At 39.6% G+C, this 25,933-nt stretch overlaps 1 protein-coding gene across 3 annotated transcripts in view; it reads right to left on the bottom strand.

Annotated features, from left to right (window-relative positions):
* Nucleotides 1-25,933, bottom strand: part of Rabep1 (rabaptin, RAB GTPase binding effector protein 1) — a 105,776-nt gene that overhangs the window by 27,259 nt on the left and 52,584 nt on the right. For 2 of the 3 annotated variants that reach the window (XM_031353114.1, XM_031353116.1), the window contains 7 exons: nt 25,401-25,536; nt 21,724-21,902; nt 18,753-18,884; nt 12,043-12,510; nt 10,576-10,680; nt 8,907-9,023; nt 5,407-5,505 (listed from right to left, as the gene is read on the bottom strand). In XM_031353114.1, coding sequence (XP_031208974.1) covers nt 5,407-5,505; nt 8,907-9,023; nt 10,576-10,680; nt 12,043-12,510; nt 18,753-18,884; nt 21,724-21,902; nt 25,401-25,536 — 1,236 coding nt within the window. The remainder of the gene's footprint in view (nt 1-5,406; nt 5,506-8,906; nt 9,024-10,575; nt 10,681-12,042; nt 12,511-18,752; nt 18,885-21,723; nt 21,903-25,400; nt 25,537-25,933) is intronic. The other variant, XM_031353115.1, reaches the window with a different exon arrangement.

Genomic DNA, 25,933 nt, shown 5'->3' with positions numbered 1-25,933 from the left:
CAAGATTTTACTATGTTGCCTTGGCTGGCTTGGAACGCAGTGTGATGGGATTAAAGGTGTATGCCACCATGCCCAATTTTAGTATTAAGTTATTAAGTCATTTGTTAAAAATTTATAAACCCACAAATGTACATCACTCACTCAAGTCACCTTTATTTGTCACCCACTACAGGAAAGTAGGCATTTTTCTGTTTGTGAAAAATACATGGGGCTGGTGAGATGGCATAGTAGCTAAGAGCACCAACTGCTCTTCCGAAGGTCGCAAGTTCAAATCCCAGCAACCACATGGTGGCTCGCAACCACCCATCATGAGATCTGACACCTTCTTCTGCTGTGTCTGAAGACAGCTACAGTGTATTTATGTATAATAATAAAAAATAAATATTTAAAAAATACACCGACAGGGCTTGAGAGATAGCTTAGCAGTTAAGAGCACGAACTCTTCTTCCAAATGACCCACGTTCAAATTCCAGCACCCACATGGCAGTTCACAACTATCTGTAACTCCAAAATCTAACACCCTCACCCAGACATATATGCAGGCAAAACACTAGTGCACATAAAATAAAAACTTAAAAATTTAAAAAAAAATGTAGTAAGAAAAATACACAGACAAAGATATTTGCCCTAGAGAGATAGAAGAGAAAGCTGAGTTAAAGCCAAAACTACCCAATATGGCATGGTGCTATTCACAAAATCTGCTTAGTACAAGGATGAAAGAACACATAACTAGGAAAAAATCAAGGAGAGATTTATCTCTCAGGGTGGGTGATGAACAAGTTGAATCCTGAAGGCAGGAAGGCAAGCAGGCAGGCAGGGAGGGCCATGTACAAACTGTAGTTAAACATTATTAGCTTTATTTTCATGAAGCTAGTTGGACTGAGCACTATAATCACTCTCAATCTGTACTAAGCATTCTACAGAGACACCTATGACTCTCCCTTTGGCTAACAGACTCCTGATATACTGAACCCCAAAGAAATGGAATTTCCCCAGGAGCCTCATGCTGGGAAAAAGAAACAAAGCCACCAAGGTACCAACCAGAGGGAGCTCATCTCCTAGAAACGGACTCCACACCATTCTGACTTGTCAGAACAGAGACATTGATGACAGTGGAACCACAGCCTGGCAGAATAGCTTAGCTATCTGTGCACACTTCCTACCTTCAATTTAACCCTCTTGTTAAGAGGATAAAAATGGATTGGGGGAGGTGTCACCTGTCCTCTTTGTTCTTCCCAGTGTGGCCATGCTAGAGTAGCAGTAAAGACCATCAAAGGAAAACTCCTGTCAAGAGAAGATTCTCTGGCCTGGGTAGAAATCTAGCTGTCTGTATCTGTCTATCTCTGTCTGTGTCTGTGTCTGTATGTATATGTATGTGTGTGTATGCATGCACAAGAGTATGTTTGAAGGCTGGAGAGATGGCTCAGTGGTTAAGAGTACTGACTGCTCTTCCAGAGGTCCTCAGTTCAATTCCCAGCAGCCACGTGGTGGCTCACAACCATCTGTAATGGGATCCGATGCCCTCTTTTGGTGTGTCTGAAGACAGCGACAGTATACCCACATACATGAAATAAATAAATAAATCTTTAAAAAAAAATTGTTTTTGAGTCTTAAGAAATAGTATTGTATATACAATGTGTGTAAGCACACACACATATACCACAGCACATATGTGAAGGTCAGAGGTCAACACTAGATTGACATCTTAATCCCTCTCTATCTTAATTACACTCAAATTTTGAAGACACTAAGCTGGCTGGCCAATAAGTTCCAAAGATCATCCAGTCTCTGCAAACCAATTGCTCCCCTCTCTGCACTGTAGTACAGAGGCACATGTGCTGCCCTGTAGGGTTTCTATGTGGGTAGTATGATCTAAACTGTACAGTAACAACTAGCCCCAATTTCTCTATGTTAATTATGACTTTAACTGAACTACTGAGAATGGATGGCCAAATGTGACTTCTGAGGACTTTTGATGCTAATTCCAGTAACAAATCCACTTAACAACTATGTATTAGCATCCTGTTACCTTCTGGATATGAAAGAAAGAAAAGGAAAGGGAAAAGTAAAACAAGACGATATGTCTTGATTTTATTTTAGTTTGTGAGAATTTCAATGTTTTAATATTTGAGAATTTCCTGGATATTACCTGTGGAGATCAAGATTTGTTTTCCTGCCTTTTAATTCTTTAATCTGATTATGACCCTAGATAGTGACATAATTACAGAGCAACTCAAATACCACAAGCAGTTCCCATGTTGTGCCCTCAGCTGCATGTATTCTAAGGGCAGAAACAACCACAAAAAAACACTGAACCTAAATAGTGAGTTCACTGCTAATGGCAATATTCATATTCTGGAACCATTTTGTCTCCAACTAATAATGAAACATCCGCCATTGTGCACAATATATATGACTTTACTACCAAAACATTTCATCTGTCCAGTATGCTTGCCAAAATGACCTCTACTAAATTACAAGGAAACAATCAGTTACATTCTACAGAATGTTAACCTAAAACATTTTAAAAATAATCACTCTAAGAAAATATCCAATAAAAAAAGAAGTTTCGGCTGGTGAGATGGCTCAGCGGGTAAGAGGACCGACTGCTCTTCCAAAGGTCCTGAGTTCAAATCCCAGCAACCACATCGTGGCTCACAACCACCCCATAATGAGATCAGATGCCCTCTTCTGGTGTGTCTGAAGACAGCTACAGTGTACTTACATATAATAAATAAATAAATCTTAAAAAAAAAAAAGAAGTTTCTACTGAAAAAAAAAAAACTACTCTAAACCATTAAAACATATTAATGGCATTTTGTTATTCTTTGGTGTAGTTGTTGTAGACAAGGTTTCTTTGTGTAGCTCTGGTTGTCCTGGAAACATACTCTGTAGACCAGGCTGGCCTCAAACTCACAGAGATCCACCTGCCTCTGCCTCTGCCTCTGCCTCTGTGAGTGTTGGGATTAAAGGCATGCTCCACCACTGCCTAGAGATTAATGGCATTTTTTATTTTATTTAAAATTTTTTTAAAGATTTATTTATTTATATGAGTACATTATAGCTGTCTTAAGACACACCAAAAGAGAGCATCAGATCCCATTACAGATGGTTGTGAGCCACCATGTGGTTGCTTGGAATTGAACTCAGGATCTCTTGAAGAGCAAGCAGTCAGTGCTCTTAACCGTTGGCCCATCTCTCTAGCCCTAATGGCATTTTTTTTTTAAGATTTATTTATTTATTTCATGTATATGAGTACACACTGTAGCTGTACAGATAGTTGTGAACCTTCATCTGGTTGTTAGGAATTGATTTTTAGGACCTCTGTTCACTTCGGTCAGCCCCGCTCACTCTGGCCCAAAGATTTATTTATTATTATACATAAGTACACTGTAGCTGTCTTCGGACGCACCAGAAGAGGGCATCGGATCTCATTATGGGTGGTTGTTAGCCACCATGTGGTTGCTGGGATTTGAATTCAGGACCTTTGGAAGAGCAGTTGGTGCTCTTACCCGCTGAGCCATGTCACCAGCCCCAATGGCATTTTTTTAATATCCAATCAGATTTATATAATAATAAAATCACAATTTACAAGAGCCAATACAATAATTTCAGAACCAAATAATAAAGATGATATTCTAACCCAATTCATCTATTTTGTAAAAACCTTTGCTTGGTTGTATAACCTTGTGGGGTCAGGCTTGTCCTCATCGTCTGTCTCCATGATCCCGCCCTTCCTCCTTCTCCTCTGACCTTTTTCCTCCTCCCACTAATGGCATTTTTAAAGTGAGGGTCTTGTACTATATTAATTTAAAGGAGACTGAAATGCAATATATAATTTATGATTGGTTCCTGGTTCAAAAATAAAAGTTAAACTTTTTAAGTATTACCAAAACAACTAAGAATTTGGAAGGACAACTGGTTAAATTTTAGGATGTAAAAAGAATGTTCCAGTCATAGTGTCTACACTTTAATTCCCAACAGTTCATCACAATTCAGACTTAGAATATGCACATAATATATCTATATACAGTGAGACCAAAAGAGACTAATGTTAGCAACTGCTGAACTGAAGTGACAGTCTTAAGCAATACTGTTATGTGTCTGATGGTTTGAGTGTATACATGTGTCACAGCATGTGTATGGAGGTCAGAGGACAACACTGGGAGGTGGCTTTCTCCTTCCACTGTGAGTCAGATGCCAGGCCTACACAGCAAGTTCTTTCACCTGAAGTGGTAGTTTTTCAAAAGCTGATTTCACAAACTTCTCTGCAAGTGTGAAGCCTCTCAAAACACAAAGGGGAAAATGTTAAGATGCCCAATGCTATCACAGCCACTCTGCAGGGGTCTAAGACACTGAGTTTCTCTTTCTCAGCATAAGAACATTTGTGGTAACTTTGAAAAAAATTAAATGTTCAAAGGACTTCAGCCTGAATCCCACCAATTCTTCAATGTCACCTAACACACACTACTTTTAATGGAATCAACTTATATATCACCTTCAGAGAGGAAGAAATTTTAAAAGAGAAAGAGAAAGAAAAGGTGTGAGAAACAACCCCATGAACCTTTGTCAGAATTAAACAATTATAAAGCTGTCTTCTCTACTGAGAGAAAATGTGAACTTCCTAATTCATAATTGGGATCTGAGAATCCCCACAGACTAGATATAGGGCTCAAGGATGACTCGGGGGCCATTCAGACACTGGATGAATGCCAGTCAAAGGTAAACCACAGCCATCCTACCTGTAGCCTTCTGACAGAACTACGTACGGTCCCTGGAAAGTGCTAGGTGCATGGAAGCTTCAGTCATCCCAGAAAGAACAACTCCGCCATAATGGACCCAGGCCACTAGATACAGGGTCCAACAAGACAAACACAGCCAGAGTACTAAGAAAGGAAGGAGACCAAGCCTCAATTACTCCACAAAGATTCCTGGGGGCCACTGCGCAGGAAGCCCTGCTTCTGCCCCTCACAACTGATAGCCTTCTGGAAGACCTCCAGAGCTATAGCAAATATATAAATTCTGGGAAATCAATAAGGTTATTCTAAATAAATAAAAGTTACCCAGGAAAAACATATAAATATTCAAAAGCTGTGTGGACTGGAGATGACAGTTATCTCTATTCTTTTAGCTTGTATTTTAAACTGAAAATTAAACACTGTGTCTATCATAGTTTACTCTGTTTAGGTTTCCCAAGTCAGAAAAGGTAAAGATGAAATGGGGCAGGGTGAGGAGTTCTGCTTAGAAGCAACACCTGTACAGTATTCACCATCATAAATGCTCTGTAGGCCCTGGAGGGTAGCCACTCCAGTAGACACTCTGAGCAGAGGGATAGATTAAAGATAGTGTTGAGAAAGCAATCCAGGAATAAAGGTAGCATGTGAAATGTTTCAAACAGTGACTTACCATCTGCTCCTGAATGTCCCTCTTTGCTTGGGAAAAGCTCTGTTGTAACTCTTCAAGTAAGACCTCAGAGGCTTGGGCTCTTAAAACAAGTGCAGATATCTAAACAGAAGATGGATATGTGAAAATACAATTAAAATTGGCTATCTGAGGCTAACTGTGCATCCCATCACTCCACACAGTCCATGAGAACGAACCACTCACCTTTCATTCAGCCAATGTGTACATCTGCTATACTGCAAGACTTTCTGGTACCCCAGGGCATTAGCAAAACGCAAGTCACATGCTGACATATATTAACAAACAGTAGTAATTGGTCCTTAGAATGATGGAAACCCATATGACCTAGTTATGAATATATTTTTAAGGGGCTAAAAAAAAAAAAAAGCAATTAAAAACTAGAAGCCTAGCACTGGAGCACAGGCACAGAAGGCAAAGGCAGCTGCTGCTAAGCCTGAGTTTGGTCCTCAGAACCCAGAGTCCATAAGGTGGAAGGAGAGAACCGACTTCTGCAAGCTGTCCTCTCATCTTCACACATATGCTATGGCCACATATTTTACACATGCATGATGTAAGCATGTGTGCACACATACAAACCAATGTATTTCTTTAAAATGGAAGAATGGAGAGAAAGACAGGAGACAGCATACCTTTAAAGGATAAATGAAATCCTTTCTGAGTTGTTTACAGTCTTCTAAGGTAGGTATTGAAGACCAATTAATACCATTTAACTCTTGACTATTTTGAATTAGTGTTATTATTTCTTGGGAGCAAGTTATTTGAAAACTAATCATTCACAAACAAAAACTAATAGAAATAATTTTATCTACACATTTAAAATATGATTACTAAAATTTTGTTTCTGGATGGGCTGTGTGGTGGCACAAATCTTTAAACCCAGCACTCAAGAGGGAGAGGCAGTTGGAACTATGAGTTCTAGGCCAGCCTGGTCTACAAAGTGAGTTCTAGGACAGCCAGGGCAACAGCGAAACCCTGCCTCAAAAAGAAGTAATTTTGTTTTTAATGACAGGTTGGGTGATGTGAACAAAACTACTGACAATTAGAAAGGCTGTATAAAAATATAAAATGTACCTTTTCAAAAGATTTTACTTATATTTTTCATAATGTATGTATGTATATGTTGAGTTTGGTTTGTGCATGTGACAACTAACACGGAGTATGGGGCATGGTGTCTGAATCAGCTCTCTGCAAATACCAACTCTAAAAAAACAACAGACACAGAGAGCAGAGCAGAGAATCTAAGAGCCAGACAGAGTGGCAAAAGTAGAAAATCCAGGATGCACCAAGAAGACACCTAGCGAATTAGATCCAGAAGGATCACACTCTTGGGGAATGAACATTTGAAATAATCTAATCTACAAAACGTTACACAATCTCAGGACCTGTAACTACATAAAACGACTCAAGACTGTGAGTAACCAGTAACCTGCTTCTCCTAAGGAAATGTCCTTGGTGCTGAGAGTGGAGGGATATACCATCACACCTGTGGTCTGCGGAATGAGCCAAGGGCCTTACGCATGTTAGGCAAACACTCTACCCATTCAGCTATATCCCCAGTCCCAGTTCATTCATTATTCATTTTTAATAGAATATATAGCACTTAGTATAAGTATATAAGGGAATGGCTTTAAAAAATATTATTTGGACTGGAGAGATGGCTCAGCAGTTAAGAGCACTGACTGCTCTTCCAGAGGTCCTGAGTTCAATTCTTAGTAACCACATGGTGGCTCACAACCATCTGCAATGGGGTATGATGCCCTCTTCTGTTGTATCTAAAGAGAGCAATGGTGAATACATTAAATAGATAAATAAATAAATAAGTAAATAAGAGTACACTGTAGCTGTCTTTAGATACAAGAAGAGGGCATCAGAACCCAATACAGATGGTTGTGATCTACCATGTAGTTGCTGGAAACTGAACTCTGGAAGAGTAGTCAGTGTTCTTAACTACTGAGCCATCTCATCATCTCTCCAGCCCCACAGGAACAGCTTTTAAAAACAACAGACAATACATACAGGTCTTCAATGAGTCCAGATGTCTGAATCACTAGCTACTGGATTGTGTACAAGACAAAATTTGGAATCATCAGAGAACTAAGGATAATGAATAATAGCCAAATGAAATAAACTGGTGAAAAAAAATCTAAGCTAAAAATTCAATAGATGGTTTTATAGAGAAGTATAAACATAAAGAAAGAAAAGAAAGAAAGAAAGTTAAAAACTAGAAACACCTAACTAAGCATCTCTCAACTGTTGTTTGGAAAAAATAGTGGTATAGATAGATACAATTATTGCCAGGCATGGTGGCACATGCCTTTAATCCCAGGATTTGGGAGGCAGAACCAGGTGGATCTCTGGGAGTTCAAGGCCAGCCTAGTCTACTAAATGAGTTCCAGGACAGCCAGAGCTGTGTAGAGAGACTCTTTCTCAATAATGATAAGGATGGCAATGGTAACAATGGTGATGATCATGGCGATGATCAAGGTGATGATCATGGTGATGATGATGATGATGACAATGATAACAAAGAGGAGGAGGTAATAGAAGAAAGGAGGGAGGAGGAGGAAGAAGGGAGAAGGGAGTGGAAGGAGAAGGAAGAGCAAGGAGGAAGGAGAAGGATGAAGTAAGGTGAAGAGGAGTGGGGAAACCAGAGACTGAACTCGGGCTTAGTAGTAAGCGCTTTACCCACTGAGCCATCTTGCCAGCCCTTGTTTTGATTTTCGAGACAAGCTCTCAAATAGCCAGACTGGCCTCCAGTTCCATAACTAAGGGTGGTCTTGAACTTCTAACCTTTTTGTCCCTACCTCTCAAGAGATGAGATAACAGGTGTGTACCTCCACCCCCAGTTTATATAGTATTGGGATCAAAGCAAGTGTACCCTAGACAAGCACTCTATCAACTGCGCTACATTTCCAGACAGTAAGTCCTATCTTTCTTGTTAGTGAGGTTCTTGTGCACCAGGGAGTACCCAGTAACACATACACACACACTCATACACACACATACACACACACTCTCACACACACACACACACACACACACACACACAGAGAAATCCAGAGCCCTGGGAAACATTAGAAATGCATTAAGTTCATTAACTTATTATTTCAAAAGGAATAGATTAAGAAGATGCTCAGCAGTTAAGAAACTTGTTGCTCTTGAAGAGGACCAGAATTTTGTTCCCAGAATAGACATGGTGGCTCACAACTATTTATAATTCCAGTTGCAGGGGATCTGACCCCCTCTTCTTACCTTCTAAGGACCAAGAATGCATGTGGTACACATATATGCAGGCAAAACACATATACACATTTAAAATATAAATAAATCCTTAAAAAAATAGCATGAAACAATCAGAAAACACTTTTCATCTCAGAGAAAATAAAACTGCTAAATCTTCAAAGCAGAAGAAATTAAGCAACTATACTTTTTGAAACTGTAAATGTAATTTACAAGCGGGTCCTCCCTCGTGCATCGCTCACCTGGTGGCTTGAGTCCTCGGCACTCTGCTTGAGGAAGTCCTCTAGCTCCTGCTTCTCTTTCATTGTCTTCTCTAGCTGGTCATTAGCTTGCCTGAGCATTAACTGCAGTTTTTTCACCTATAGAATTTAAAAAGTCAACCAGAAAGAAGTAGTTGGATTTCTGCTGTTAATCCAGGGCTCTACCACTGTGCTACACCCTCAACCTACAATTCTTTTGTGAGTTAAAATAAATCTTTTATTTTTTTTTTGGATTTGTCAATCCAGAAAGAAATGAACAACTTCAAGAATTATGTTGTGCTTTACAGTTAGCAACAGCTTTTCACATACATAATCTCATTTGAAAACCTCTTCTCTGCTAGGCCCCTAGGATTCAGAAGAACCTTATACATTTTATAAAAGTGAAATTATAACACTTTTCCTATTTAAAAGCAATTATGCCTCCAAGTTGCTAGGCTTCAATGCAATTTCTCTGATTATCTCCTCTCCTCACTGGTCGCATCCTAGCCTTCCTGTGCAGCTCCTTCTCAGACTAGCTTATAAACCCATATGCCGGCCATGTGTCCTACCATTCTCTTTCATGTCATTTCCCTCTTTGAATATATTTTCTCCTTCCCTAGTTCTTCTCCTAATGTGAAAGCAGGCTCTACAGCATACAGCCCAAGTGCTGCCTTTCCTGAACCTACAGCGAATCTACACACCCTCCTCTGATCTAGATGTCCCTCTCTAGGAACAAGGCAGACTGAACTTATGCTTTGGTTTTGTAATGCTGAAAGCTCCTTATGGGCCAAAACCATCTTTCAACTGAATTGCTAGGATCCAGTAAAACACCAGGCAAACAAGAGGCATCTATAGAAGTCTACAGAAATAACTATGGAATCCAAGACAGGCCTTTCCCACACCAAGCTATAAGAAGCCAGCCATTTTATCTTAGTTTAAGTAGTTTTAGAAACCTACCTAAAAGCCATCAATAAAAAAGACTATAGATGAGGAACTGAATATCAGTGATACCTGAAAACACCAGATCGTTAGTCTAACCTCCTTCAGTACTGATGGCAAAGGCAATAAGTAATCCTCATAACAACCAAAGAAAAATATTCCTTTCCTGACACACTTTCACAAGGCTCCTCTTGTTAAACTCTACACTGTTACCAGTGTCCCACTTGTCTACTTTGTATTTGGAAAAGAACTTTACTCTCAAGTCCAGTAGTCCAAGCCCGAGGGAGCTTAACTTCCATGCTCTATGAATCACCATTAATCAAGTCAACAAATTTACAGCAAACAGGCAGTAAGCAACGAATCTAAACTCTGGTCACCATGACATCTGGCTGGCTTGGAGTCCACGGTGAATTTTACCTCCCTCATATCTGTACAATTAAGTTCACTGTGAGAGTGAGATCAGGTCACCATCAGGTTTAGGTGTTTGGGTGATAGGGTTAGGTGTTGTTGGCACCTCTGAGGGCTAAACTAGTTGGCATAGTGCTGACATGCTAATGAAGAAGGGATACCCACTCCTACTGGACTCCCTTCTCATTGGAAATCAGCTGCCACTGTTGCCACTGTATGTGCTACATTATTCAATAACCAGTTAGAAACACTTCATAAAGCAGACCACAAAAAGCAAACAAACAAACAAACAAAAAGAGACAACTCTGGCTCTAATGAAACTCACCTGGTCTCTTGTTTCAGCTTCCTGAATCTGAATTCCTTGTAACTGTTTTTCATAATTGGAACACATATCACAACGTCTACCAAGCTTATTTCCAGCATTATGTACCTGAAGGGCACCAAAATGACCACTTATCAGCCAAAACAAAATAATTCTGTCTCATACTCAAGGAACAAACACACATTCTTACCAACGTTGCTCAATGAATAGTACAGAGTAAATGCTTCAGAGATTTACAGGAAAAAATTAAAATATAGGGTCAGATTCTAAAAGTTGTAACTTCTAGTACAAGTATGATAGAAAAACAAGGGACACAACTTAGCACCAAGGGCCACAAAACATCACATTTGAAGAACACATAGAGCAAGCAAGAGGTGCTACACCATGCACTCAATACTCCCTAACCAAGAGGAAGAAGAGAAAGGCAGCACTGAGTGCCCCATCCCGAGCTCAAGAAGCAGCATGTTCTTAGGTTTAGCAGGCTGCTCCATTTACTGCGTGTTCTAAAGAGAAGGGGAAGCACTAAAGCCAGAACTCCTGGATTCTGACACAAGCTTTGCTCGCTCTCTCTGAGCCAGTTTCTTCATCTGTAACTAGGCACAGTTGTGACCTGACTGCCTCATTTATTCAGAAAGCTCAAAGAGATGAGGTATGTGAAAGGGCTTGTGATCTGTAAAGCAGTGTGCAAATACAACTTACATTCCTTTTTGGTTTTGTGTTTTGTTTTGTTTTTCCAGACAGGGTTTCTCTGTGAAACAGCCCTGGCTGTCCTGGACTCGTTTTGTAGACCAGGGTGGCCTCAAACTCTCAAAGACCCACCTGCCTCTGCCTCCTAAATGCTGGGATTAAAGCTGTGCACCACCATACCCAACACTACTTAGATTCTTAACACCTAATCTTTACATTTAAAAATATTTTGAGATAAATTACTTTTCATCAAGGATGCCTTTTCCACTCTATGTGTCCCAATCCTCCTTAAACCCATGCTCTGTATCAGGTACTTGACCACTTCTACATTTTAAAAGTAAAGAAAAAAATGAGTGAATGAGTCATAGCATTCATTCGGCTTCAGTAAACTGAAAACTCAAATTCAGGCTGTTCTAACTGTGATGCTTGTTAACACCACTGGCTAGCCAGCTTCCTGTGACAGTCAGACAGAAGACAGAAAGCAGACCTGACAAGGGTAGGTATGTGCACCCTAGCTGGCAGCACAGGCCTATGCTGACTCCAGGCACTAACAATGAGTATCAGTTACCTAGTTCCTCCAGAGAGAGAAGAGAGCAAGCTGTGGTGGTGCATACCTATAACCTCAGGGCTGGAAAGGTACAGGTAGGAGGAGCAAGAGACATCCTCTGACTTTCAAGGTCATCTTCACTGAACATATAGTAAGTTGAAGGCTAGCTTGAGCTACATGAAACTCTGTCTCAAAATAAAAAGAGAACAAAAGAAAACAAGGTCAGAATATCTCACCTCTTTCTGCAGGAGATTCCATTCTGTCTCACTCACTAAGCGGTAACCACTGGGAGATACATATGCACTCTCCACACCCTGGGTGACACTGGAGAGGAGGGACGCTGTCTCCTCCTGCTCAGGTGTCATTGCCTTAATTGCTCTTTCTTGGTCTTTGGTTAACATAAATCCACTTGGCATCTGCAATGACCCAAGGGACACAGTATCAAAGTTCTCAGACACAGAATCTGCTCCAACCAGTGGTCCAAAATCCGACTCATCCAAATTTCCAGCAGATTTTGCTTTGTAGTTATAGCCTAAAGCTTTGGACTGCAATGAGCTTGAGGTTCCCAAGCTGTCTGTAGACTGAGCTCTCCGGAGTCCATCTTTAAACATGTCATTGTCCGATTTACTGAATGGATCTCCAGATGGTAACAGCAAGTCTGCATCCAAGGAATGGACTGACCCATGGGCGCTGTCTAAATGCTCCTGAAATGTGAAAATATATTATTTTCAAGTTAGATAATTCCCTGAACTCCAAAAGAGAATAACCACCATGTAATACACACACACACACACACACACACACACACACACGACCACACATTAAACATAATCAATTTGCTGCCTTCATATAATCACTTAACAACCATTTTTCAAGTAAATCTCTTCTGTATGTTGGGTACTACTCAGGCTCAGATTAGACATGTAAACAAAATATAACTTCTAATTTTTAAGATGTATACAGTTTCTTGAGAGTTTAAGCAAGTAAACAGGCTCTTATAATACTGTACAGAACTATGCAAGATAGAGATCAACTCATGCTCTGGGACCTGGAGGAGAAACATCTGGTCGAGAACTGAGCTGGCAAATATCACATGCAATTCAGTATTGGGTATGTTAACTGTGAAGTGCCTAATGAAGACCCAAGTACAGACATTCACCAGACAGATGGACAGAAAAGTCTTTGGACAGACAATTGGAAATAACCATTGTACCAAGATAACTAAATGCAACTTTAATCCCAGCATTTAGGAGGGATCAGTACATAGATCTCTGTGAGTTCCAAGCCAGCCTGGTCTACACGCTGAGTTACAGAATAGCCAGGGCTATGTAGAAACATTGTCTCAAAAAAACAAAACAACTAAAGGTACAATGGCAAATCCTACAATGGGAGTAACACACAGTAGTCAAAGGCAGTGTGAGTAAGAACTACCACTGTTTGGGAGTGAACAAATGAAGGCACAGCCAGAACAGGAATAAAACGATCATACTGTAAAGCCAAGGTTCAAGCAAGACATAAGACTGAATGAAGAACAAGGGGAAGAAGCCAAAAATATAGTGAAAATCACATGACTCTGTCTACAGGAAATATTCAGAACACAGAGACATAGCAGACTAATTGCAAGAGTCTGGCAAAGAGGTATAGAATCTTTGGGGAGGAGGGATGACAGAAAGGTTTTCAAACTAGACAAAGGCAGTAACTACACAGCACTGAACATATCAACTGCCTAGGAGCTACACACTTGAAATTGCTAATTCTATGCTGCATATGCACATTTTATGAATTTATTTATATTAAACACTAAAAAAAGTACAAGAGGTAAATGCATATATACATATACATTTACACACACATATATATGCCACTGTATACATACACACACACACACACACATATTTATGCTACTGTACAATGCAATTACACAGTGAGGGTAACAATGAGAACCCAGGTGGTGCTGGCACACACCTTTAATTCCAGCACTCTAGAGGCAGAGTCAGGGGAATCACCAAGTTCAAGCCAGCATAAACTGGTTTATAGAATGAGTTCTGGGCCAGCCAACGTTCATAAAGATGCTGTCTCAGGGGGGAAAAAATCAAGGAGGGTCATGGTTCTACAGGTAAAGGGGCTTTTTGCAATCAGATAATCTGAGCTCAATCCCTAGGACCCACAGGTAAAAGGACAGAACCCACTCAGAAAGATGTCCTCTAACTTCTAGATGCACTCGCACGCATGCATGCACATACACTAAATGTCAAAATGAAATAATAAAAAAAGAATGGTAACAAATTTTTTTTGAAAGTTTATGTAATTTAAATTACTACTCTTGGTCGGGAGAGGTGAGCCAATGGTCAAAAGGACTGGCTACTCTCACACAGGACCCAGGTTTGGTTCCCATCACCTATGTGGTAGCTCACAACCACTTGAAGCTCTAGTTCCAGGGGATGCAATGCCCTCTTCTAAGCTCTGCAGGTACCTGCATACATGGAGTACATGTGCATACACTTAGGCACACACATAAAATAAAAAATTCCTTTTTAAAAAAAGATTTGAATTATTTATTTACTTATATTTTATGTGCACTGGTGTTTTACCTGCACGTATGTATGAGGATGTCAGATCCTCTGGAGCTGTCTGCAGCTGCATGCACAGTTGTGAGCTGCCATGTAGGTCCTCTAGAAGAGCAGCAAATGCTCTCAACTGCTGAGCCTCCTCTTTAGCCCTAACAACTCTTTAAGATAAGGTTAGCCTCTCTAGACAGGATCTTATCATGTAGCTTTGACTGACCCAGAACTTAAAAAGATCTGTCTGTCCCTGCCTTCCAAGTCCTGACATTAAAGGTATTGTGCCACCATGTTGGACCTATTTTTTGTTTTAAATACCATTTTATGGACCAACTAGAAAAAACTGGAGAATATACCAGTTGATGTTACTGTTTTTTATTTTCAAGTGTTATGTTAATTTCTCTATTTCTTTTCTTTCAAATATTTTTCCTCATTTAAAATTCAAATTGCTGGGAAAACAAAACTAGTTTAATTAAGTTATTGATGACAATTGTCCCAAATAATAACAAAAGGAGACTCAAAACCCATTCTGTAAACTTTCAAAATAAAAATAAACTTAAAAACCCTAACAATCAAGGCTGGAGAGATGTTTCAGTGGTTAGAGCACAGACTGCTCTTCCAGAGGATCCAGGTTTGGTTCCCAGCACCCACATGTTGTCTAACAAATATATTTAAACTCCAGTCCCAAAGGAATCCAACACTGCACACACATGGTGTACAGACACATACGCGGACAAAACACCCATACACAAATTAATATAATAAAATAAATTTAATTTATTAAAAAACTACCATGATCACACATGTTGTAGTAACACAAAGACATTGGAGAATAGAGAGAACTATTTTAATGGCCACTTAAAGAAATACTGGTTTGAGCACAGGCCTTTAATCCCACTGGTTTGGCACAGGCCTTTAATCCCACCACTTGGGAGGCAGAGGCAGGTGGATTTCTAAGTTCCGATTTCTAAATTCAAGGCTACCCTGGTCTACAGAGTGAGTTCCAGGACAGCCAGGGCTATTCAGAGAAACCCTGTCTTGAAAAACCAAAAAGAAAAAAACAAAAGAAAGAAAGAAATACTAGTTTGGGCTGGAGAGATGGCTCTGTGGTTAAGAGCATTGGCTGTTCCTCCAGAGGTCCTGAGGTTCAGTTCCCAGCAACCACATGGTGGCTCACAACCATCTGTAATGGGATCTGATGCCCTCCTCTGGTGTGTCTGAAGACAGTGTACTTATAAAGGCAGGAGGGAGGGAAGAAAGAAAAGAAGAGAAAAGAAGAGAAGAGAAGAGAAGAGATGAGACGAGACAGACTAGTTCACCACCTTAGCAATAGCATGCGAAATACAAACAGCCTGGGCTACATAAAGGTCTGTCTCAAACAAAAAAAAAGCAAAACAAACAAGCAAAATAAGTGGGAACATATTTATGTTATCCGGGAAACAAACACTAGAGACAGTTGTCTCTGGGTGGTCTAAACAATAATTTTTATTTGTAAAGCCCTTCCTGCATGTCACAAATGTTCCATATTTTCCTATTCCTTTCATAGTGAAAAAGCATATTCTAAGTACAAAAATAAAGATGACATAAGATTGTTTAAAAGTATTAAATGTCCTTAGCAATAAATCTAAGTCTCCAAAGTATTCCATATTGATTTTAATTTACCAGCCAAAAAAACGGAAAAAAGGGCTGGTGAGATGGCTCAGTGGGTAAGATCGCTGACTGCTCTCCCGAAGGTCCTGAGTTCAAATCCCAGCAACCACATGGTGGCTCACAACCATCCGTAATGAGATCTGACTCCCTCTTCTGGTGTGTCTATATAATAATAAATTAATTAAAAAAAAAAAAAAACAAGAGGTGAAGCTAGAAGGGCCACTCAACCAGAAAGGAGGATCCTTAAGCTTTACCCCAAAGGCACTAGGTCTATTAGTTATTTCCTTTACTAAAGAGGGTGCATCAGCATGAGATGTGAAGGTGAACAGGAGAACTTAGTAACCATTGCACAGGAAGGAACCAACCAGGAAAAGGGGACAGCTTGGCACAAGAAAATGACCAACGTGGAGAATATAGGGAGAATCTTTCTGGCCCAAAGAAATAGGTCAATGGGTAAAAGTACTTGTCACCAAGCCCAAAGATCTAAGTTCAGTCCCCAGGTCCCAAAAAATGAGAGGAATAAAACAGTCCTCTGACCTCCGCATGTAGACTGAGGTGTCTCCTGAGCCCCCATACTAAAATAAATGTTAAAAAAAAAAAAACAAAAACTTTCTTGGGGCTGAAAAAATGGCCCACTGGTTAAAAACACTTGCTGCTCTTACAGAGGACCTGAGTTTGGTTCCCAGAATCCATGTCACACAGCTCAAAACCACATTTAGCTCCAGCTCCAAAGGAGCTGATGTCTTCTAGACAGTGTAGGTATGTGCATACACATGTACAAACTCTTACACCCACACATAAGTGTGCCCGCATACCCAATTTAAAAAATTAAAAAGAAAGAAAATTCTTTCAAATGGTTTCAACGGTCTACACAAATTTCTACCCAGTGACGTAGGTTACAGTGGTCAGTGGTGGTTTGTGTATGAGAGCAATCTGACCACAACCAAACCCAAGGAAGAGAAGAGCACTGGATAGTGATGCTGAGGGTGCAGCAGAGTATGGAGAGTTAAGGTAGGACACTCAATGCAGAGGCCCTCACCATACAGTAGGTGTAAGAAGACAGATCACAGGCATGACACTTGACATATCTGCACTCTGGCCTCTCCATTCTTCCCCTTCCCAGCACCTGAACCCTCCCTCCAAACTTCAACATAATCTGCCAACGTTCATCAGAACTTACGCCCTAACACTGGAACTGAACAAGCGGCAAGCTTCTGTAATCAACCCAAATGTTCAGGAAGCTGAGGAAGGGATAATCTTTAGAGCAAGGTCAGCTTCAACTCCATAGCAAGACCCTGCCATTCCCCACACCAAAAAAGCAAGTATTTAGCAAGATTTAGAATTCACATTAAAAATAGACACTGGGGCTGGAGATGTGGTTCTCCAGGTAGAGCACTCTTCCATATGTGTTTGATTCCCAGCACCCACTGGAATCTCCCAAACATCTGTAACTCCAATTCCAGGGGACCTAATGCTCTCTTTTGGCCTCTGTGAGCACTGCATGCACATGCAGGTAAAATACCTACATTTAAATATGTATGTGTGTGTATATATATATATGTGTGTATGTATAGGAGTGTATTTATGTGTGTATGTATATATGTATGTATAAAAGATTACACATATAGTATATATATGTAAAAGGACATCAGGCAACTCTTGAAAAGTCCACATTTGAGGGCTGGAGAGATGGCTCAGCGGTTAAGAACACTGACTGCTCTTCAGAGGTCCTGAGTTCAATTCCCAGCAACCACATGGCAGTTCACAACCATCTGTAATGGGATCTGATGCCCTCTTCTGGTGTGTCTGAAGACAGCAACAGTGTACTCACATATATTAAATAAATAAATATTAAAAAAAAAAGTCCACATGTGTCTTATCCTTCCCCCTGACCCCTTTCTACTAATTCTGTGCTTAAATCTGTTATTTACAAATATATATATATATACATATATATATATGTATATATTCAATAATCCTCCAATTCTACTTCAAAACAAAACCAAAAAACATATCACTTAGAAACCTGTTCTGATGTTCTGACACTTGAAAATAACAGTAAAGAAATATCTAGTAATTTTAAATGGTGAATGAAACTTCAGCATGTTTCAAATACTGTTAAAATGCAGTCAGAGCAACTGCAACAACGGGAAACAGCTGACATTTATCTCATTTTCATCTACATACTTTCCACACAAACAAGGTGCCCTGGTTATTATTTTATCAAGTCGACACAAGCTAGAGTCATTTGGGAACAGAACTTTCAATTCAAAAAAGATGCTCCCGCTAGAGCATTTGCCTGTGGGCAAGTTTGTGGGACATTTTTTAATTAATTGATGTACAAGGGCCCAATCCATTGTGAGCTATGTCAACTCTGGGCAGGTAGTTCTGGTTGTATAAGAAAGCAGGCAGAGTAATCCATGAGGAACAAACCAGAGCCACAGTCCTCCATGCCCTCTGCATGAGTTCCTGACACCTATTCCTGCCGTGAGTTTCTGCTCTAATTTCCTTCCATGATGGAGTGTGACCTAAAATTTGGTCTCGGTGTTTAATCACAGCAATAGATACCCTCATTAACCTACAAGGCAACTGACTGATGTAGAAATACACTAAAAATTATAAATTTATGTATAAAAGTTTTTTGAGATCCTTTGAGTCTTGGGCTCCAGACAGTCTCTCAGCATAGCCCCTCCCACCCAGCGTATAGAATAATTACAGTCATGGATTCACTTTACCTCTTCATTTGATAATGGGGTTGAAGATTCTTCTTGAGTTAAAGCACACACTACTGGTATTTTTACTTCTTCTTCAGTATCTGTTTTCTTGTTATCTTTTCTCTTATTGATCCTTTGTTGCTCATCCTCCTCCTAAAAGTTAAGAAAAAGCATCATTTAGTTACCTAGGTAATCTATATGTAAGCATCATATAGTTCTTCCATCATCAAAATAAGAGCAGAGATCTTTATGAGAACCGAAAACTGGACACAAGATTATTTGTTCTGTATTCAGTAGAAGGGGCCTCTGGTCATGGCAAATATTTTACTACTATAAGCACAAAGTAAGCAAATCAAAAAGCAACATTTAAGAAAGTACACTGTACAAAAGGAAGACAAACAAAAGAAAAGCAACTCCCTGATCCAGATAATCCAAAACAGGAAAACTACATAGAATAAATCTTATCTCACCACGGAAAACAGGAAAAGTTACTCTGACATCATACTCTCATTGAAAACATGTATAAACTCTGGTACTACCAATGGGAGCTGTAATCCCAGCGGCCCGGAGGCTGAGACAGTAGGCACTGTCAAGCCCAAGCTATGCTACACAGTGAGACTCTATCTCAAGAAAGAGGGAAGTGAGTGAGGAAAGTCCAAGTAATGAACAGCTTACCAAAGATACCTTTTCTGCCTAGTGAAGGAGAAACAAACATAATTACACAGAAAGTACACACAGAATTCTGCAGGAGGAGAAAAATACAAACTTGTTTTTGTTTCATTTAAGAAAGCCAGCAAAGGGAACCCAAAGGATATAACTTCTAGAGCTGAATCTCAAAAGACAGGAAGATGAATTTGCTCACTGAATGAGAGAAGGCCACTAAGGGCTCCAGGGAGAAACAAAGCATTTGTAAGACAGAGGCCTAGAAGACTAGACCTGTGGTGGAAGAGTAAAGGGCTGACCAGATTGACATGTGGGCAGGTACATGAAAAGTGAAGGCCAGGAACAAAAAGGTGGTAATCAAGTAAATTAAACTCTAGATTGAATTGCTTAAGCATGGGCATTGCCATCACCTTCCTTTGCTTGTTTCCTAATCTACAAAAGGAATGGCTATGTAATGCCTGCCTCACAGAGCTTTTGTTTGCTGAAAAACACTTTATAAAGCTTCAGCATGATGCTAGCTAACACCATAAGTATTAATGAGGGGCTTCAACAATCATCTTAAAAGTAAAAGGCTGTTTTAATGAGATTAAAAGTCTACACTTTAAGCATGAATTTAAAAACAAAATTAAAATAAAAAACAAGAAACAAAATCTAAGTCTTATATAGCACTTTAAAATATTTTAATACCTAAAAAAAGCAGAGAACTCTTTTAACAGCTAGTCTAGAGAAATACTTGTACACATATACACCTTGACGGAGAATACTGGTCGTGACACTCTCTGAGAGGGTGAAGGCATAAGAGTGAAGGTAGCTCTAGATGTCCTCTACAGAGATGATAAAGTCCATTATGGTTGCTGTGCTACCAGTTAACAAGAGAGAGACAAAACTGGAATATAAACAAACTCAAGATAATGCTTATAGAGCACAAGATAGAAAATAATACTCAAGAGTATGTACAAGTAATATGGGGAAGGCAATACTAACTACATGGTCACAAACACACAGAACTAATCTAGAAGACACTACCAAACTGAGAGATGAAGTTACTGGAAAGAGTAGTGCACTTGAGCACTTGGACTCTTTCATTTGTATTTTAAAATATGCTCATAAACTTATTCATTTAATTTATGTGTTTTCCTACATGTATGTATGTGTGCTATATGAGTGCTGGTATTCTCATAGGTCAGAAGAGGGCATCAGAACAGGGTATTGGATCCCCTGGAACAAGAGTAGATGGTTGTAAACTACCAAGTGGGTGCTGGAAATTGAACCTAAGACCTCCACAAGAGCAACAAGTGCTCTTAGCCAAGGAGCCATCTCTTAAGTACCTCACTTTGTATTTAAAACAAGACCTTTTTCTATGAGAAAGTATCAGTGTTTCATTACTCATTATTCAGTGGGGTTGGCTGTGTGACAGGATCTCACTACCTAACCTAGGCTAGCCTTGAAATCATGATTCTCATTTCTCTGCCTGCTAAGTAATGGGATATCAGGTGTAGGCCATACTCCCAGCCTCTAACTCTATCAGGCTTTAATCAGACTTTTAAAGCAAGATCACCACAAATTTGGCCCACTCTGAAAACTCACAAGCCCTAAGAGAACTACATACTACTGAGAAAATGTTCTCAGAAATACTTCAGTCTCCAAGGGTTATTTCTAAGTCATGTTTTGTCCACATGAGATGGTGGATAAAGCTGACAAAGTCCTCCCAATGGCTTGCTTGGATCTGAGCAGAATTTGCTGCTCTCACAGCTGTCATTCTCCTACCACACACCCAAGGGCTGGGGCTGTAAGTGTGTGCCACCACATCTGGGCTGTGTGTGTCACCACATCTGGGCTATTAAGTGTGTGCCACCACATCTGGGCTGTGTGTGCCACCACACTTGAGTAGCTACTATGTTTTTTTCAAAGTGACATTAAAAATAAAATCACTAAGAGTTAAGAGATTTTGCACATTGGGGCAGCATCTGCCTAGCATGAGCAAGACCCCTCAGTTTGATCCCCAACATCACAAATAAATGATAATAAAGTGTCACAGCTCCACTTAGTTTAGCCTCCAACATCAACACTACAATATAGACAGGAGCATGGTTACTAACCATGATACCTAGAAAACAACTGTCTGGAGCTCAGCACTTCAGGGTACCTTTTGCTCTTGCAGAACACCCCCACATCAGGAAGTTCACAAGCGACTGTTAACTCCAAAGGATCTGTGGCCCCAGCTTCAATGTGCACTAAAGTAAACACCCCTCCAAAAACACACAGACACAAATACACGGAATAAAAAATAAAATCAATATTTAAAAAAAAAAAAAAAGAACCTATTCACCTGGTCTTTCTTCTTTAGTTCTTCAACTTGTCGGAGCTGTTCCGAAGTTAACACAATCTCCATTCGCTGCATGTCTCTCATCAGCAAACGCTGAGATTCCAGAAACTGGTCATTGGCCTTCTGCCATGTGTGTTTTAACTGGTTGTGTTGTTGTCGTTCTTGCTCCAAGAGATGGCAAACTGTTTAAGAGCCCCCCAACCCCCAATCAAAAACAGTCCATTTTACTGGTAGGCAATTTCTTTAGCATAAGTCTACTACAGGTCTGGCCAGCATTCTATTCTGTGAATTTGCCTTATTTCTGACACCAATGATCAATCTACAAGTGAATATGACAACTATTCCCACACCACCCCTTGTAACCAAAGTCACCCCAATTATGCCCTTAGGAACAGACAATTTCTGTGCTTCATACGTTTTAGAAAACCTGAATAAATTTTTAAAAATATGTTAATAGTTGCTTTCCTGCAGGACTTAGAGCTGTTATTATAGTTATGGTAATTATCTCTATGTTCTCTTGGGACACAACACGCGATTACCATATACAAACAATATTGAGAAAATACATTGTTTTAACATCCTTCAAAGGCTCCTTCATAACCCATATGATAAATTACGCCTCTGCAGAGTAAAGTCTCTATGGCCTGTCCCAGGTCTACTGCTCCAGTACCACATTTTGTTTACTGTCTCTTGCACACGATCTGCTGAACTAGCTGGGAGGGTGAGGACAAAGGATGGGATGATTCACTGTGCAGCCTAGGAACTTCTCTGGTGTTGCCATCATACCCGCTGAACCACTGTGCTATACTTCCTTAGCTGTAGCCAGAGGTCTGTTCCAGGCTTCACAAAACACTTAAAACTTGACTTTAGAAAGCAACAACAATAAAAATATTAAAAATAAATGTTTAAAGCATCATGTGACCATGACTTCTTTCAGCTGGGTATAATGACCTAAGTCTGCTGTCCCAGCTAATAAGGATCTTGAAAGTTCAGGAACAGTCTCAGCAACTTCTGTCTCCAAAACTTTTTTTAAAGATTTATTTATTTTGTTTATTTGAGTACACTGTAGCTGTCTTCAGACACACCAGAAGAGGGCATCAGATCCCATTACAGATGGTTGTGAGCCATCATGTGGTTGCTGGGAATTGAACTCAGGACCTCTGGAAGAGTAGTCAGTAGAACTTGTAGAAGTCATTTTCTCCTCCTACCATATGGATCCTCAGGTCATCAGGCACCTGAACCATCTTATCCACCCCAAGATACTTTTTTGATGTGCTACGTATCAGTACAGAAATTACTAGAGATTTTGTTTTAATTGCTTGTTTTTTCAGAGCTAAGGATCAAATCCAGGGCATTGTGCTTCCTAGGCAAGTGCTCTACCACCAAACTCATACCCCAACCACCAAAAACTACTTCCTTTACTTCCTCATTTTAATGATCATTTGATACCATTCTTATATATAATAAGGTCTTGTAATCTCAACAATTATGACACAAATTTTAAATTTATCTTAGTCAATTGAAACTTCTTTTGGACCCCACTGACAGTGTAGGTCCAACATATAAATAAAATAAATAAATCTTTTTAAAAAAAGACACTCTTATTTTTACTTTATTTATTATCATATTTTAATTAGCTAATTTATGTGTGTGTGTACATGCCAACAGCACATGTAAAAGACTGTTTCCTGGGGATCAAAGCCCTACTAAGGTTGGGATATTGTTACATTTTATGTAGCAATTTCTTAGGGAAATATTATTTCAGTTTTCAACTATTTGGAGTGGAAAGCTGGCTCATATACAGTCCTAAACTGTTCACATTTCTATTTTCCACATGTTCACTATAGGATTCTACCACAAACCAAATTCTATATACTAAAACATGTTCCTAATAAAATTTCAAAAAGATTTATTTATTTCTACAAAAAAATATGAGGAAGCTGAGGACTCAGCTCAGAAGTGTTTGCCTCTCTCTCTTTTTAAAAGTTACAACTTGATTTTCACTATTCACTAGCTTAATTTTGTTATTTCTTTCTATTGTACTATTTTTATAAAATGTAGGCAACAAACCACAGGAACCTAACTATACTCTCAACCATTAACAACAGAAATTACAACTGTTTCCATATTTTGGTGTAGTTGCTACAGATGTCTTTTGGGAGGTGTGGGGGAATGGGATCTCTACCCCACAGTGGATTCCAATTTGATAAGCAGCAACAGAAGATGCCCTTGAACTTCTGACTCTCCTGCCTCTAGGCCCCAGTACTTGGCGTAGCGGTGTACCCAAGGAGTCTCAGTCTTTATCACGTGCGCTCACTTGGACCCCAGAGCTGCAGTTGCTAAGTGAGCCACTTGATGTGCTGAGGAAGCAGCAGTCATTACTGTGCATCTCAAGTGTTTGATTTTGTAGTTTTTTCCTTTTGGTTTGTTTTGGAGTTTTGTTTGTTTGTTTAAAAAAAAGGGGGGGAGGGAGTGCCTCAGAATTTGAAAGAGAATAAGCCTTACAGAAGGGCTCATTTATAGAGAAAAAGAGAAAAATTATGCTATTATATTATGATCTTAAAAAGTAAAAGAAATAATTTTTCAAAGTACTATATTTTTAATTTTCAATTATGTATACATAAGTGGGTATGACTAAATGCACACAAGTGCAGGTGCATGCAGAGGTCTGAAGAGGACACTGGAAACCCTAGAGCAGGAGTTACAGGCAATTATGAGCTGCCCATCTGTTACATCGGCCTCGAGCCCGAGCTCTTCCTTTTAGCAGTTTATTCAGGAACCTCTTAACAATGTTTCTCCCTCCTGCTTCTCCCTCCTGCTCTTCCTGCCTGCTTCTCCTGTTACTTAAGCCCCGCCTCTCTGCCATCTAAGCCCCGCCTTCCGGCCCACCCTCAGCCGTTAAGTACTCCCAAGCTTAGCCAATCCCAATAGGCCACGTAGCAAAAGCGGATAGGTCACCAAATGGGGAAGCAACCAATGGCAGCAAGCTTAGCTAAATGAGCGCTTGTTTACTCGCTCTCGGGGTACAGCTGAAAACTGCTCTCCACACCCATCAAACCTCTAAAAGATGTCCTCTATAAGAATAGTAGTGTTCTTAACTGCTGACCCATCTCTCCAACCCATGTATGTTTGCTTGTTTGTTTTTGAGACAGAATCATATTGTAGCCCAAGCTGCTCTCAAACTAATGATTCCTCTACTTCAATTTCTCTAGTGTCAAGATTATAAGTGTGAGGCACCATGCCCAAGCCCAGTTACTTCTACTTTTGTTTTTTTTTTTTAAATTGTGGAACTACAAAGTTCACTTGTACACTGCATTGTACATCTTCATTAGTGAAATCAAGACCACCCCCCAGACAGCTGTACTACATGAGACACTCTCTAGTCCACTCTCGCTTTCGCTAATCCATTTCTCTCTGAATATCATACAGACTAAAGCATTTAAGCATCATTACGTTCTGCCCAGAGCTCATGCCTTGTAAAGTAGTGCTGACGTAGTAGTGGAAGGAGAGGCTACTTAACAATCCAAATACCTTTAGCAACTTTCACAACAGCTTTCAAACTGACTGTAAAGCTTACATTGAATCATTAGCATGCTGCATTGGCGGTTTACCATTTGATGCTGTTGTTAATATGAATTTTACTTACATAGTTGGAATAAAGTAAACATATATTTACTTACCTTCATGCAGCTCTTTCCTCAATTTCTCAGCATCTTCCTGTAGAACAGATTTCTGAGTGTTCAAAACAGCTACATACATCTCCAGATCAGTCCTGCAAGACTTCTCAGCCTCCAGATAATGATTCAGTTCCTTAACCTGAAAGTATAAAACTCAACTTTACAACCCTGGTAGGAATGATATTTACCAAATAAGGTAAATATCAGTGTATTTTAAACATGAAAACAGAATACAAATTTAAAAAATAACAGAGTTGACAGATGCTAGCCATAATTCTTTAGGTTAAATATATATGTAAAATTATATGTAATTATTTTATACCATGCATTTCAAAAAGATACTTTAAATTTGTAGTTACAGAGCAATGCATGCATATGTTTGGTTGTTCTTTGCAGCAATAAAATTATGATTTGCTTGTGTGTGTGTACACAAGCACATTTGTATGAGTGCACATATATGCATAAGTGCACAAAGCATATTATATATGTAAATGAGACAACTACAGGTGACATCCCTTAGGTACCAGTTACATTTA

The sequence above is a fragment of the Mastomys coucha genome, unplaced genomic scaffold (assembly GCF_008632895.1).
Source record: "Mastomys coucha isolate ucsf_1 unplaced genomic scaffold, UCSF_Mcou_1 pScaffold5, whole genome shotgun sequence".
Lineage (NCBI taxonomy): Eukaryota > Metazoa > Chordata > Mammalia > Rodentia > Muridae > Mastomys > Mastomys coucha.
Note: the sequence above shows the minus strand (reverse complement) of the source record. Positions and strands in the feature narration are given on the sequence as shown.